At 44.7% G+C, this 12,948-nt stretch overlaps 1 protein-coding gene across 3 annotated transcripts in view; it reads left to right on the forward strand.

Moving 5' to 3' along the window:
* Positions 1–12,948, forward strand: part of MARS1 (methionyl-tRNA synthetase 1) — a 36,035-nt gene that overhangs the window by 18,485 nt on the left and 4,602 nt on the right. For 2 of the 3 annotated variants that reach the window (XM_035102407.3, XM_035102415.3), the window contains exons 10-19: positions 1,267–1,468; positions 2,326–2,400; positions 2,545–2,715; positions 4,015–4,110; positions 4,498–4,615; positions 6,297–6,510; positions 7,010–7,141; positions 7,635–7,739; positions 8,050–8,233; positions 9,297–9,368. In XM_035102407.3, coding sequence (XP_034958298.3) covers positions 1,267–1,468; positions 2,326–2,400; positions 2,545–2,715; positions 4,015–4,110; positions 4,498–4,615; positions 6,297–6,510; positions 7,010–7,141; positions 7,635–7,739; positions 8,050–8,233; positions 9,297–9,368 — 1,369 coding nt within the window. Of the gene's footprint in view, positions 1–1,266; positions 1,469–2,325; positions 2,401–2,544; positions 2,716–4,014; positions 4,111–4,497; positions 4,616–6,296; positions 6,511–7,009; positions 7,142–7,634; positions 7,740–8,049; positions 8,234–9,296; positions 9,458–12,948 lie in introns of all 3 variants that reach the window. The other variant, XR_015948347.1, reaches the window with a different exon arrangement.

The following is a 12,948-nucleotide window of genomic DNA, read 5'->3' on the forward strand; positions in this document are numbered from 1 at the left end:
GGAACCACTGGTGCACAGGCTGAGTTAGGATGTGGGTTCTCTTCTTCTGAATAGCTGCCATTGGTGTATTACAAAAGAGTGTATGGTGCCACTAAGTGTGATGCAGAAAAGTATCTGAAGAAGTGTGCATGCACACGAAAGCTCATTCCTATGACAAACTTAGTTGGTCTCTAAGGTGCTACTGGAAGGAATTTTTTTTATTTTATGTTTTGACTACGTCAGACCAACACGGCTACCTACCTGTAAGCAGAACTTCATGTGCTCCACATCATATCTGGGGTCTGGCAGATAAACTCAGAATGCAGTCCTGACTGGTTAGCAGCTTGGGTGTACTGGCTCCAGGCCTGTCTTGTTCAGTGGTAAACTGATAAAGTGATTTGTAACAGTACTTTTATCCCTCTCTCTGAATGAGCAGAACAGCATTGTCCAAGGATACTAATTGGGACAGATAGAATTTTAGTTACCCTGCTTACGTGTACTGCTGTAGGAAGCATGTTCAGTCCCCCCTGTGAAGCAAGGTCAGATACACATCTAAAGATAAGATGCAGTTTAACCTTTGGACAACACTTTGGATTTAATAATAATAATACTCAGTGGTCTAAATGTGTGTAAATAAGATCAGTCGGCACCAGTTCCCATCAAGTCTACCTACACCACCAGGCACTAATATGCCATTGGAAAACACAGGTGTTTGCTGTTTGGTCGTTTTCCAGTGGCTTGAGCAAGTAAGGCAAGCCGCATGTTACAGGGTTCAGCAATGCAGAACCAAGTCAGTGGGACTTCCTTTGCACCGTAGAAAGGTTCATAACCAATGGACATTTGAGCCATGAATTTCACACTACGGGTGGTGTCATGAGATGGGCCTCCTCCATGAATTGGACCATGGTGGGCACAGGAGGGCAGCACTCCATGTTCTAGAGCAGATGTGGGGAACCTTTGGACCTACAACTCCCAACACCCTTTCCCATTGGTCATCCTTGCTGGGACTAATGGTAGTTGTAGTTCATCAACATCTGGGGGGCCAAAGGTTCCTCACACCTGTCCTAGAGGTATGAAGTGCTTTGCCAGCCTTCCCGCTGTATTAGAGAATCCTCAGCAGAAGGTGTAGATGCAGTTGGCAAGCCCAAGACAAACACTGGTCTGCTTATTGTTCATGGATTGACTGCCAAGTTTTCCTTGATGTGATTTTTATTTAATTTTTTGGGTGTGTGCCATATGAAGGTTCAGGATGTCCCTCCTTCATGTTTCCTCTCTTCCTCGCCTCAGGATAGCTCAAGACATTTTCCAGAAGCTACTGGAGCGCAATTGCCTTCTGACAGAGACAGTGGATCAACTGAAGTGCGAGAACTGTGCACGGTTCCTGGCTGACCGCTTTGTGGAAGGCATCTGCCCCTTCTGCAACTATGAAGAGGCCCGTGGGGACCAGTGCGACAAATGTGGCAAACTGATCAATGCCACTGAACTTAAGGTGCTGCAACCCATATGGTCATGGGAACCTGCGTACTTAGCATTTCTCTTTATCTTGGTCTTGGATTGCTAGAAATAATGGTGGAATGTGTCTCATTTGCACCATGCTAGGCTAGCACAGATTCCCCACCACCCATCTCCTCCCCATAGAATCCAGCAGTACAAGCCCAAGGTCCTTCGCTTTTTACAGTAGATGAACTTTGCAGGCATAGCAGAGCCCTCTAGAGTGCTTTAGGCATACCAAATTTTTGAAAAAGAAAAGGTATCTGATACCAGAATTGAAAGCAATTCTGATGATACAAAACCTGCCAAATTTTGAAGTGATTTTCCCTCAAGGGAGACTTTACTGTTTTGGATTGTGTACAATTGGAATTTAGGAGTGCAGGTGATGGTGGGAATAAAGAGCATGGATCCCCAGAAAAGACGGGGGGGGGGGAAATATTACACACACACACACACACACACAGAGAGAGAGAGAGAGAGAGAGAGAGAGAGAGAGAGAGAGAGCAGACCCTGTATTCAAAAGGGAGAGAGTGATATTTCTATTGATTTGCATAGGAAAAGTAATGGTGGTGGTGGAAATAGCATAGATCCATGTGAAGAACAAACACAGTTATTAGTCTTTACTTCAACATCCTTTTCCCAAATCACTGCTCCCTGGAAAACAATTCATTGATTAAAACCTGGGCTTGTCAGTCAAAACAAAGGGAGGTGCAGCCAATAATAAATTTCCAGAGCACAAGAATTTGCATGTGTGGCGGTCCTACATATGGGCTCAGTACTACTTCCTACATGTTGTTTACTTGCTGGGCTTAATGTCAAGCATACCATGGCCTTGTCTTCTTTCCATCCTGGCAGAAACCAGTTTGCAAAGTCTGCCAGGCGACCCCTGTGGTGAGATCCTCCCAGCACCTGTTCCTGGACCTGCCCAAGGTAAGTCTCTCTTGTTTTACTATTGTCTTTAAAGGACAGTACGATGTACATGTGATGTACAATTTGCTTAGTGTTGTCGGCAATCATAATGAGCCCTAGACACACAGGATCCCCATTCACTGTCTCTGATCCTCTCACCTTTAGCTAGAAGAGAGCCTGGAAAAGTGGCTGGCTGTCTCTCAGTCCACTGGGGACTGGACCCCCAATGCAAGATATATCAGCCGTTCCTGGATCCGTGATGGGCTCAAGCCACGTTGCATTACTCGTGACCTGAAGTGGGGCACGCCAGTCCCTTTGGATGACTTCCGTGACAAGGTGAGTGATGGGGTAAGGACCCAGGGGGTCACTGCTTAATCCTTTCATGGTATTGCTGAGTGCTTGTTCTTATTCTGTGGTCCAAGGCTTTTTCTTTTTGAGGGACCCCACAGGAAAGACAGGGAGTTCTAGCAGGTAGGGAGTCTAGAGGCAGAACAACTTAGCATCAGGGGTCCCTGGAGAAAAAGGAGGGCATTGTAAAAGGAGCCCAGAAAGTTGTCTGGGTTGTGTCTGTTTTCTGAACATCTAAAATAACCTTCTCAATGGTATTACGCATTAGTAACTTCATATCGCATTTGCCAGTCAATCAAATGCTTTCTAATTCCAATCTAATTTATTCATACTTCGACTTAAACTGATCGCTTTGTTAATTACCCAGGACTTATGCCTGTGGCTAATTATTGATTCAACCCTTGAAACCTGTGGTACAGCTCCAGAATGGTCAAGTGTTGGTTCATTTGAGCATGTGCAGAAAACCAACAGTTCACCACTGAAGAATCAGCAGCTAATCTCCACATATTTGGCATTGTCTTAAAGATATGAGCTGTGGCCTGCCCTGTTTTAGAAATTAAGTATCAGTATGGCCTTCCATAATGGGATGCAGGTGGCACTGTGGGTTAAACCACTGAGCCTAGGGCTTGCCAATCAGAAGGTCGGCGGTTCAAATCCCCGCGACAAGGTGAGCTCCCATTGTTCGGTCCCTGCTCACCTAGCGGTTCGAAAGCACGTCAAAGTACAAATAGACAAATAGGTACCGTTCCGGCAGGAAGGTAAACGGCGTTTCTGTGCACTGCTCTGGTTCGCCAGAAGCGGCTTAGTCATGCTGGCCACATGACCCAGAAGGTGTCTGCAGACAAACGCTGGCTCCCTTGGCCTATAGAGCGAGATGAGCGCCGCAAACCCAGAGTCGTCCGCGACTGGACCTAATGGTCAGGGTTACCTTTACCTTTTTATGGCCTTCCATAATTCAAAAAATAAGGATTGAAAATACTGTATATTCCTGCGTATAAGACTACTTTTTAACCCAGGAAAATCTTCTCAAAAGTCGGGGGTCGTCTTATACGCCGGGTCGTATTTCTTACACGGTGAGTATATCCCCAACACTATATTTTAACTGGAAAAGTTGGGGGTCGTCTTATATGCCCGGTCGTCTTATACGGTATGTGTATTAGCAGATGTGTCAAATTTCAAGTGAAATGTTGGTCAGCAAAAGTGCAAAGGCAGGATGTTACCGGAAAGTGCTCCCTTGGCTGCCTTCTGTGAACCATCCCCTGGTGTTTTGTCCCCCCCCCCTTATAGGTGTTCTACGTCTGGTTTGATGCCCCCATTGGCTACCTGTCCATTGCAGCAAATTACACTGACCAGTGGGAGAAATGGTGGAAGAACCCAGAACAGGTGATGAGCTTGTTAGTTTTGCACACTTGCCACTCACAGGAGTAAGACCGGGAGATCCCTTCCAGATAAGCTTATTTTATGTAAAGGATATTTATGTAAAGGATGTTTTCTCGTGTGTGTCTTCAGTCTAGAATCCAGGCAAATGTTCTGTCTGATGGTGTATCAAAGCACTGGAGATGGGGTGGGAGCATGTGTAGGACCCAGGGTGCCTGTCTCCACCCATGTGAATATCCCATCCCCAGGGGCATCTGTGCTTCTGGCTATTGCACTTAATAATGATAACACCCCTCCAAAAAATGCCCTTTATACTATTCAGCCATTTGGGGCAGCAGAGAGTGAGGGGGTTGTGTGACTTAACCATGCAGCCCATCTCCTGTTTCTTTTCAGGTTCAGCTTTATAACTTCATGGCCAAGGACAACGTCCCCTTCCATAGTGTTGTGTTTCCATGTTCGTTGCTGGGTACTGGGGATAAATACACGCTCGTCAACCATCTTATTGCAACAGGTACTCTGTGTGTGAGTTGGCCCCACCTGCTGCTCTTTCATTTCCAGCCCTCAGACTGCTGCTGGTTCAAGCTAGACTATGAAAAAAAAAGGTTGCATTTTATGTGAGCTGGAAGCTGTAGTGGAGCTATTGGAGTGGGATTTGAGCAAACCTTTAAAACCCCCTAAGAACATGAGCCCTGCTAGAGGATGCCACAGGCAGTGGCAAAGCAGATCCCTATGGGAAGCCCATAAGTAGGAACCTTGAGTACAACAGTGCTGCACCCATTTCCGCATATTCAGAGGTGAGGTAGGGACTTCCCCTGCACGCAGAGACAGGCTCCAGTGGATTGAGCTGACAAGACCAATAATGGGTCCAATGGTCAAGAACAGGCACCCCCAAACTTCGGCTACAATTCCCATAATCCCTGACCACTGGTCCTGTTAGCTAGGGATCATGGGAGTTGTAGGCCAAAACATCTGGAGGGCCGCAGTTTGGGGATGCCTGGTCAAGAAGGCAGTTTCTGCACATGCCGTAGAGGGAAGCGAGGGACAGATGGGGCTCATCAATTTGAGAAGGTAGCCACCTCTGCTGCCTTGCAGGACTGAGGAGTGGAGTCCCTAAGATGGTTGGGTGGTGCCTTGTACGCTTCCTTCCAGCAGCTCCTGCAGCCAAGCTGGTGCCAAACGTATTGCTCTGCTTTCCTTTGGACTACATTAGTGAGGCTGAGAGTGGGGTTTTGTTGTCTGAGCAACCCAGGACCTCCATAAACACTGCACAGGCTTGTGCTCCAGGGAGGTCACTTGGGTTCTGCTACCACACTGGTTTGACTTTGCCCCTGGAGGCACGCTCCATTGTCACTTAAGACAGACAGATGACGGATGCCAACCAAATGCCTCCATACTGGAAGGAGAGCATAGACATCATGAAATTATTTGGATATTTAGATTTGGATAATCTGACAAATTTAATTAGAGGGCATTCGAATAAGAAATTCCAGCTTAATTGGGACAAATTCGGAGAATACATGAAAAGACCCCACGGTAAAGTCCTGGGTTTATTTTTAGATCTCGTATTGAATAGCTTAGATTTAATTTAAGTTGAGAAAGTCGATAGATGATGAATTTCTACATATAAGATATTTAAGGGTATATACTAGTTGAAATATGGGGAAGCAGTATTGTAATAAAGTAACCGATGAACCTGAGAGAGAGATGAGGGAAAGTCAATTAGGAGGGGAGGAGATAAAGGGAAATCATTAAAGGAGATTATGGGAGGAGCGTACTTGGAATACTATGACAATAATAATTCTGGTCTTGAAGGATTGAAGAATCTCTGTTTGTATTTTTTTTCTTTTTTCTCCTTTTTTTCTATTTTGCTTTTACTTGTAATTCTTTCAGAGTCACGAGTGTTACAATCTGAGTCGGATTTAGGTTGAATGTATGAATTTAATTTTCAATTTATATTTTTATGGTTATTATTGTTAATTTCAGATTTCTTATTTATTATGAATTTGTATCTTTTCATTATTATTTCAAGTGTGTGTGTGAGTTTATATGTATGTTCATTTTAATTTGAATCTCAATAAAGTTTATTTTTAAATTAAAAAAAGACATCATGACTAGTAGTCATTGAGAACCTTATTATCTGTGAATTAGTCGAAACCTCTTTTAAAGCCATCACTTAATCTTCCTTTCTGCAGAGTACTTGAACTATGAGGATGGCAAATTCTCCAAGAGTCGTGGTGTGGGGGTCTTTGGGGATATGGCCAAAGACACAGGCATCCCTGCAGACATCTGGCGCTTCTACTTGCTATACTTGCGGCCTGAAAGCCAGGATAGTGCCTTCTCTTGGAATGATCTTATGCTTAAAAACAATTCAGAGCTTCTCAACACCCTTGGCAACTTCATCAACAGGTAACGGGGCGAGAAGGGAAAGAGTCATTCAAATCCATAGTGAAACTAGAACATGGCAGCCTGGTGGTGTTGGTAGTTGTTGAGAGGAAGAATTACAAATGTATGTCAGATAGTTCATATAAAGAAAAGGAAAGCAGGTAATTTACCCAACACATGGTTTGTTCAGTGGATTTGTACTTATGTAATGGATACAGATCTGTTCCCACCCCTGGTTGGGAGATACTACTTTGTACATAGCCTGCAAACTCCTCCTATTTTTGTTGTATCCAGTTAGAAATTTTAAGTGATCTGCCTGTTCATTAGCCATACATTTATTGCATGCAAATCATGGGCTTCACAGCAATAAAAAAACAATATGACCATCAAATCATTACAATTAGTCTGGTTTTCTGTAAAATAAAATGACTATGCCAGAACTTTCGGATTTAATGCTTGCAATAAAATTTGTCCCTTGCGTACTTCCCTCATCTCTCTCTCTCTCTCTCTCTCTCTCTCACAGAGCCGGGTCCTTTGTGTGCAAATTCTTTGGGGGACACGTCCCCACCATGGAGCTGAGTAAGGATGACAAATGTCTGTTGGTTCACATCACTCTGGAGTTGCGCCAATACAACCAATTGTTGGAGAAGGTCAAGTACGTCCTTAGGACCTGGCATGTGCCATTACCCGAGGGCCTGGTTCCATCCCTTGTTTAGACAAGTTCTGAAAGGGCTCTTCCCAGTCACAGGCAGCAGAATGTTGGCTAAGGAGAACACCGATCATCTCCAGATTGGCTCTGAACATGTGAATTAGTTATATCTATATCTCTCTCACGAGCATGTGCAGATATCCTTTTAATTAACTGCAAGTAAATGCATGTGGAACAAATCTTCACTTCCAGAGTTCTACTCGCATTGTGTTAGATGCTTATTTCTGGTTATGTACCTCTGTGTGCTTTTTATCCCATGCCTTTTTGAGAGGCAAAACTGACATGTTAAGATTAAGGTAGAGATAAAACAATGAAAAAGCAGGCTCTGTCACCCTTGCAAATAACTTGACAAAAATTGATAACCTGCAAGGTCTTTTACTAGTCTGCTTGCCCGTATGGATCTGTGTTAGTATTTAATTTTTTTGTTTTTCTCCTGCAGGATCCGTGATGCCCTGCGCAGTATCCTAAACATTGCTCGCCTGGGCAACCAGTATCTCCAGGTCAATGAACCCTGGAAACGGATCAAGGGCAGCGAGGCTGACAAGTGAGTCTCTGCTTCGAGGAAAAGGTTGTTTTCTGATGGTGCCCTCTAGTCAGACCAGCCAACTCAGCAGAATAATGTCTTGCTGCTTTGGGAGATGTCCAGCTAGTGTTGGGTCAAGTGCTTGTGTCTTGCCTCCTATGCACATGAGTGCACTAGCTACCGGTACCAGTGCTTTATTTTGGGAGGCATGTTTTAGCTCTGGTATATAGACTGCCACCTCCTCTTCTTGGCTTCTCTCCTTCCTCCCACAGGGAGGAAGCATTCTTTCATCTTCCTAGGAAAATTAACAAGCATTATTTCATCTTCCTAGGAAGCAAGCAAGCACAGTGATAGGGGTAGCCGTAAACATTGCATCCCTGCTATCTGTTATCCTGCAACCGTACATGCCCAGTGTGAGTGCTGCAATCCAAGAACAGCTGTGCATTCCTGCTGACTACAACGTGGTGACCAACGACTTTGTCTGCACCTTGCCTGCTGGGCATCAGATTGGCACGGTAAGTGCTGGGGAGAGGAGGCTATATAGCTTGTGTCAGAACTGTGGCTAAAGTCTTTTCTGAGCTATGACCGAGGGCCAGTTATTTCCAATGGCAGATAAGATGGTAAACCTGTTTCTTGACTGTACTGCTTCAGGCTTGTATAACAGAATGCTCCTCCATTAAAAATAAGATATAATCCCAGCACTTAAACAGCTAGCATGTTTGGGAGAAAGGTCACCGAGTTGTGAGCTAAAAGGAATACCACTCCTGTAATGGGCTTTGTGTGGGGCTATCCTGGTATCTGGTCCAGAAGCTGCAGCTGGTGCAGAATGCAGCAGCCAGACTGCTCATGTTACCTCTCCCTTGGGAGGTTGTGGACTCTCCTTCCTCGAAGGGTTTTAAGCTAGGATTACCAGACATTCCCGGTTCTCGGGGACAGTCCCCGTATTTGCAAATCTGTCCCCGGACAAATTCTGTCCCTGGAATGTGCAGCAAGTTCTCTCTGGGTAATTTCTTGAGCAACAGTTAACAGCAACAAAGGAATTGAAAGGAGAAAAATAGGGTTGGAAAATTAACAGATATCAGCAAAGGTAGGTACATCTAGAATGCCACGGAGCGTTGGGTTGGGAAGTCTGTAGAGAAATTTTGTATGATGTATAGGTAGAAAAATGGAAAATATATCAATAAAAATTAAAAAAGGAAAAAAAACACTTGAATGTGATAATTTTGTAAAATGGATTGTAATAGAACCATCGGGAACAGCACATGGGAAACCTCTTAACAAAATTGTATTAATTTGGAATTAATTTGTGTAATGGGGTTAAAATTGGAAAAGCAATAAAAATAATTGGCAAAAAAGAAAAGAAACTGAAGTTCTGTTTTGTCACCCTCCTACTTACATCTAACAGTTACTATTAAAATAGTTACAAACTTTTCTCTGCAAACTTAGGGACTAGATGCTTAGACGTATTTCTTGGGATGCCCAGTACTCTCAAAGTAATATAGAATACACATAACATGTGCGTGGGACAAGTTCACAAAGGATGCTGTGGACCCACCTGACTCCTTAATTTCCCACCAGGTGACACCTCTATTCCAGAAGCTGGAGACAGAACAAATTGAAAACCTGCGGAAGCGCTTTGGTGGTGGCCAGGTAAGGAGAGGCAGCTGAGCCAATGGATTTAAGCTCCTCTGGAAGAACCTCATGCAATGAGCTGTCAGAGTAAGCGTTTAGTTAAAATGGAGTGCAGCGACTGAGGAAGGAGCAGAAGGGCGGCTGCCTCTTGGATTTGGGTGACTGTCCAGGCTTGTGTGGGTGTTTGTTTCTGGCTGTGACCTTTCACCTAGAAGTGTGAGTCAGGAGGGTCAGGTGATTAGCTGTGGGCGGAGCTAGTCAGAGCTTGGAGGGTAGCGGCGCGCGCCTAGTGGCGCGCGCAGTTTGACCCATCTTTTTGATCTACGGCAGAAAGTCTCACACGTTTGTTAGGGGGGACCTAGGCCTCTTCCTCTTTCCCCCTTGACTTCAAGGTTTTCAAGATGGAGGTGGAGGGAACAACCGTTGTCACCTGCAATTCCTGTGCAATGTTTGTTTTCTTGCCAAAGGATGTGGGTAGCTACACGTGCAACAATTGCAAGTTGGTTGCCCTACTAGAAAACAAGGTTGCCCTTCTGGAAGAGAAGGTGCAGCAGCTTCAGGGGCGTGTATCTACGCTCCAGAGAATTAAAGAGCTGGAGCTTTTCTTGGATGCAGCAGAGCACACTGTCTGCACCAAGGAGGAGACAGGGGATCTCCCTGAGGAGGAGATCAGTTCCCCAACACAGCAGCCAGATGTATGGAGGAACGTGACTCATAGAAGTAGAAGGCCCAGGGATCGCCCTGAGTGCTTAGAATTACACAACCGTTTTGAAGTGCTCATGGAAGACGAGGAACAGACTCCACCTGAGGATCTCTCCCTCATCACAGTTGATGAGGAATATGAAGACGAGCAGCAAAGTCAGTCCTCCGGGAATATGCAGGTAACCTTGGAAGGGACAGCACATGGAAGAATCCCAACCAAGCCTATGAAGAGGCGTGTAGTGGTGATAGGGGATTCCCTACTGAGGGGTACAGAAGCAGTGATCTGTGGGCCTGACAAGATGTCTCGAGAGGTGTGCTGTCTACCTGGGGCCAAGATCAAAGATGTAACAGAACGGCTGCAAGGAATCATAAAACCCACCGACAAATACCCCTTCCTTTTGGTGCATGTGGGAACCAATGACACTGCAAGTCATAGCTTACAGAAGATCAAAAATGATTATGAGGCTCTGGGCAGGAAGTTGAAGCAATTAGATGCACAAATTGTCATCTCTTCTGTCCTCCCAGTTGAACGACATGGCCCAGGGAGAGAGGGAAAAATAGGGGAAGTGAACAACTGGCTTCGCAAATGGTGCAAACAGGAACGGTTTGGATTCTTAGATCACGGCCTGCAGTTTCTTGAAGATGGACTTCTGCCAAGTGATGGGCTGCACCTCACAAAAGTTGGGATGAATGTTTTTGCCACAAAACTCAAAAACCTCATCAGGAGGGCTTTAAACTGACTTATGTGGGGGAGGGAGACAGTGGTCCTGAAGGTAGGAGTCTATCAAATGCTGAAGATGATCATCCAAATGTCAAGGACCAAATGGAGCAAGCAGCATGCAGACCTAGTGTTGGGACGAAAATATCCTTAAATAAGAGACATGGGGGAATGATCAACGGTCTTCAATGTCTGTATACTAATGCACAGAGCATGGGAAATAAACAAGATGAACTTGAGCTCTTGGTACAGCAAACTAAATATGACATAATAGGCATCACTGAAACCTGGTGGGATGAGTCTCATGACTGGAATGTAGTAATAGAGGGATACAATCTATTTAAGAGAAATAGACCAAACAGGAAAGGAGGAGGAGTAGCTTTATATGTTAGGGATATGTATACCTGTGAAGAGATCCAGGATTTAAAACTTCAAAGCCAAATTGAGAGTATCTGGGTCAAAATTAAGGGAGAGAAAAACAACAGTGATCTCATTGTGGGAGTTTACTATAGATCCCCAAGCCAAACTGAGGACACAGATGATGCCTTCCTGGAACAGATGGCCAAGCATTCCAAAGGAAGTGAGATAGTAGTAATGGGGGATTTCAACTATCCTGATATTTGTTGGATGTCAAACTCAGCCAAGAACATAAGGTCGAACAGATTCCTCACTGGCCTTGCAGACAACTTCATTGTCCAGAAAGTGGGAGAAGCAACAAGAGGATCAGCCATTTTAGATCTGGTCCTAACCAATAGTGATGACTTGGTTAGTGGGGTAGAAGTGGCAGGATCATTAGGTGGGAGTGACCATGCTCTTCTGGAGTTTATTATCCAGCGGAAAGGAGCAACCAAGCATACTAAGGTCCAAATTCTAGACTTTAAGAAAGCCGACTTCAGAAAACTTAGGGAAACGCTGGGTGAAATCCCATGGACAGTAATACTAAAAGGGAAGGGAGTTCATGATGGTTGGGAGTTTGTTAAAAGGGAGATATTAAAAGCACAACTTCAGGCAATACCAATGAGACGGAAACATGGAAGGTGCCTAAAGAAGCCAGGCTGGCTATCTAAAGAACTTTTGACTGAGTTAAGATTTAAAAGGGATATGTACAAAAAATGGAAAAGGGGGGAAATCTCCAGAGAGGAATTCAAACATATAGCCAGCACGTGTAGAGACAAAGTCAGAAAAGCTAAAGCACAGAATGAACTCAGGCTCGCTAGAGAGGTTAAAAGCAACCAAAAGGGCTTTTATGGGTATGTCCGTAGCAAAAGGAAAAACAAGGAAACAGTGGGGTCACTCAGAGGAGAAGATGGTGAAATGCAAACAGGGGACAGAGAAAGGGCAGAACTCCTCAATGCCTTCTTTGCCTCAGTCTTCTCCAAGAAAGAAAACAACGCCCGACCTGAAGAATATGGAGCAGATGATTCAGCAGGGGAAACACAGCCCAGAATAAGTAAGGAGGTAGTACAAGAATACTTGGCTAGTTTAGATGTATTCAAGTCTCCAGGGCCAGATGAACTACATCCAAGAGTATTAAAAGAACTGGCAGAGGTGATTTCAGAACCACTGGCAATAATCTTTGAAAATTCCTGGAGAACAGGCGAAGTTCCAGCAGACTGGAGGAGGGCAAATGTTGTCCCTATTTTCAAAAAGGGGAAAAGAGAGGACCCAAACAATTACCGCCCAGTCAGCCTGACATCAATACCAGGAAAGATTCTAGAGCAGATCATTAAGCAAACAGTCTGTGAGCACCTAGAAAGAAACTCTGTGATCACTAAAAGTCAGCATGGGTTCCTGAAAAATAAGTCATGTCAGACTAATCTGATCTCATTTTTTGACAGAATTACAAGCCTGGTAGATGAAGGGAACGCTGTGGATGTAGCCTATCTTGATTTCAGCAAGGCCTTTGACAAGGTGCCCCATGATATTCTTGTAAAGAAGCTGGTAAAATGTGGGCTAGACAATGCTACCATTCAGTGGATTTGTAACTGGCTTACTGACCGAACCCAAAGGGTGCTCATCAATGGCTCCTCCTCATCCTGGAGAGTAGTGACTAGTGGGGTGCCACAGGGTTCTGTCTTGGGCCCAGTCTTGTTCAACATCTTCATCAATGACTTGGATGATGGGCTTGAGGGCATCCTGAGCAAGTTTGCAGATGACACCAAATTGGGAGGGGTGGCT

This window comes from Zootoca vivipara, chromosome 2 (assembly GCF_965207765.1).
Source record: "Zootoca vivipara chromosome 2, rZooViv2.hap1.1, whole genome shotgun sequence".
NCBI classification, from domain to species: Eukaryota; Metazoa; Chordata; class Lepidosauria; order Squamata; family Lacertidae; genus Zootoca; species Zootoca vivipara.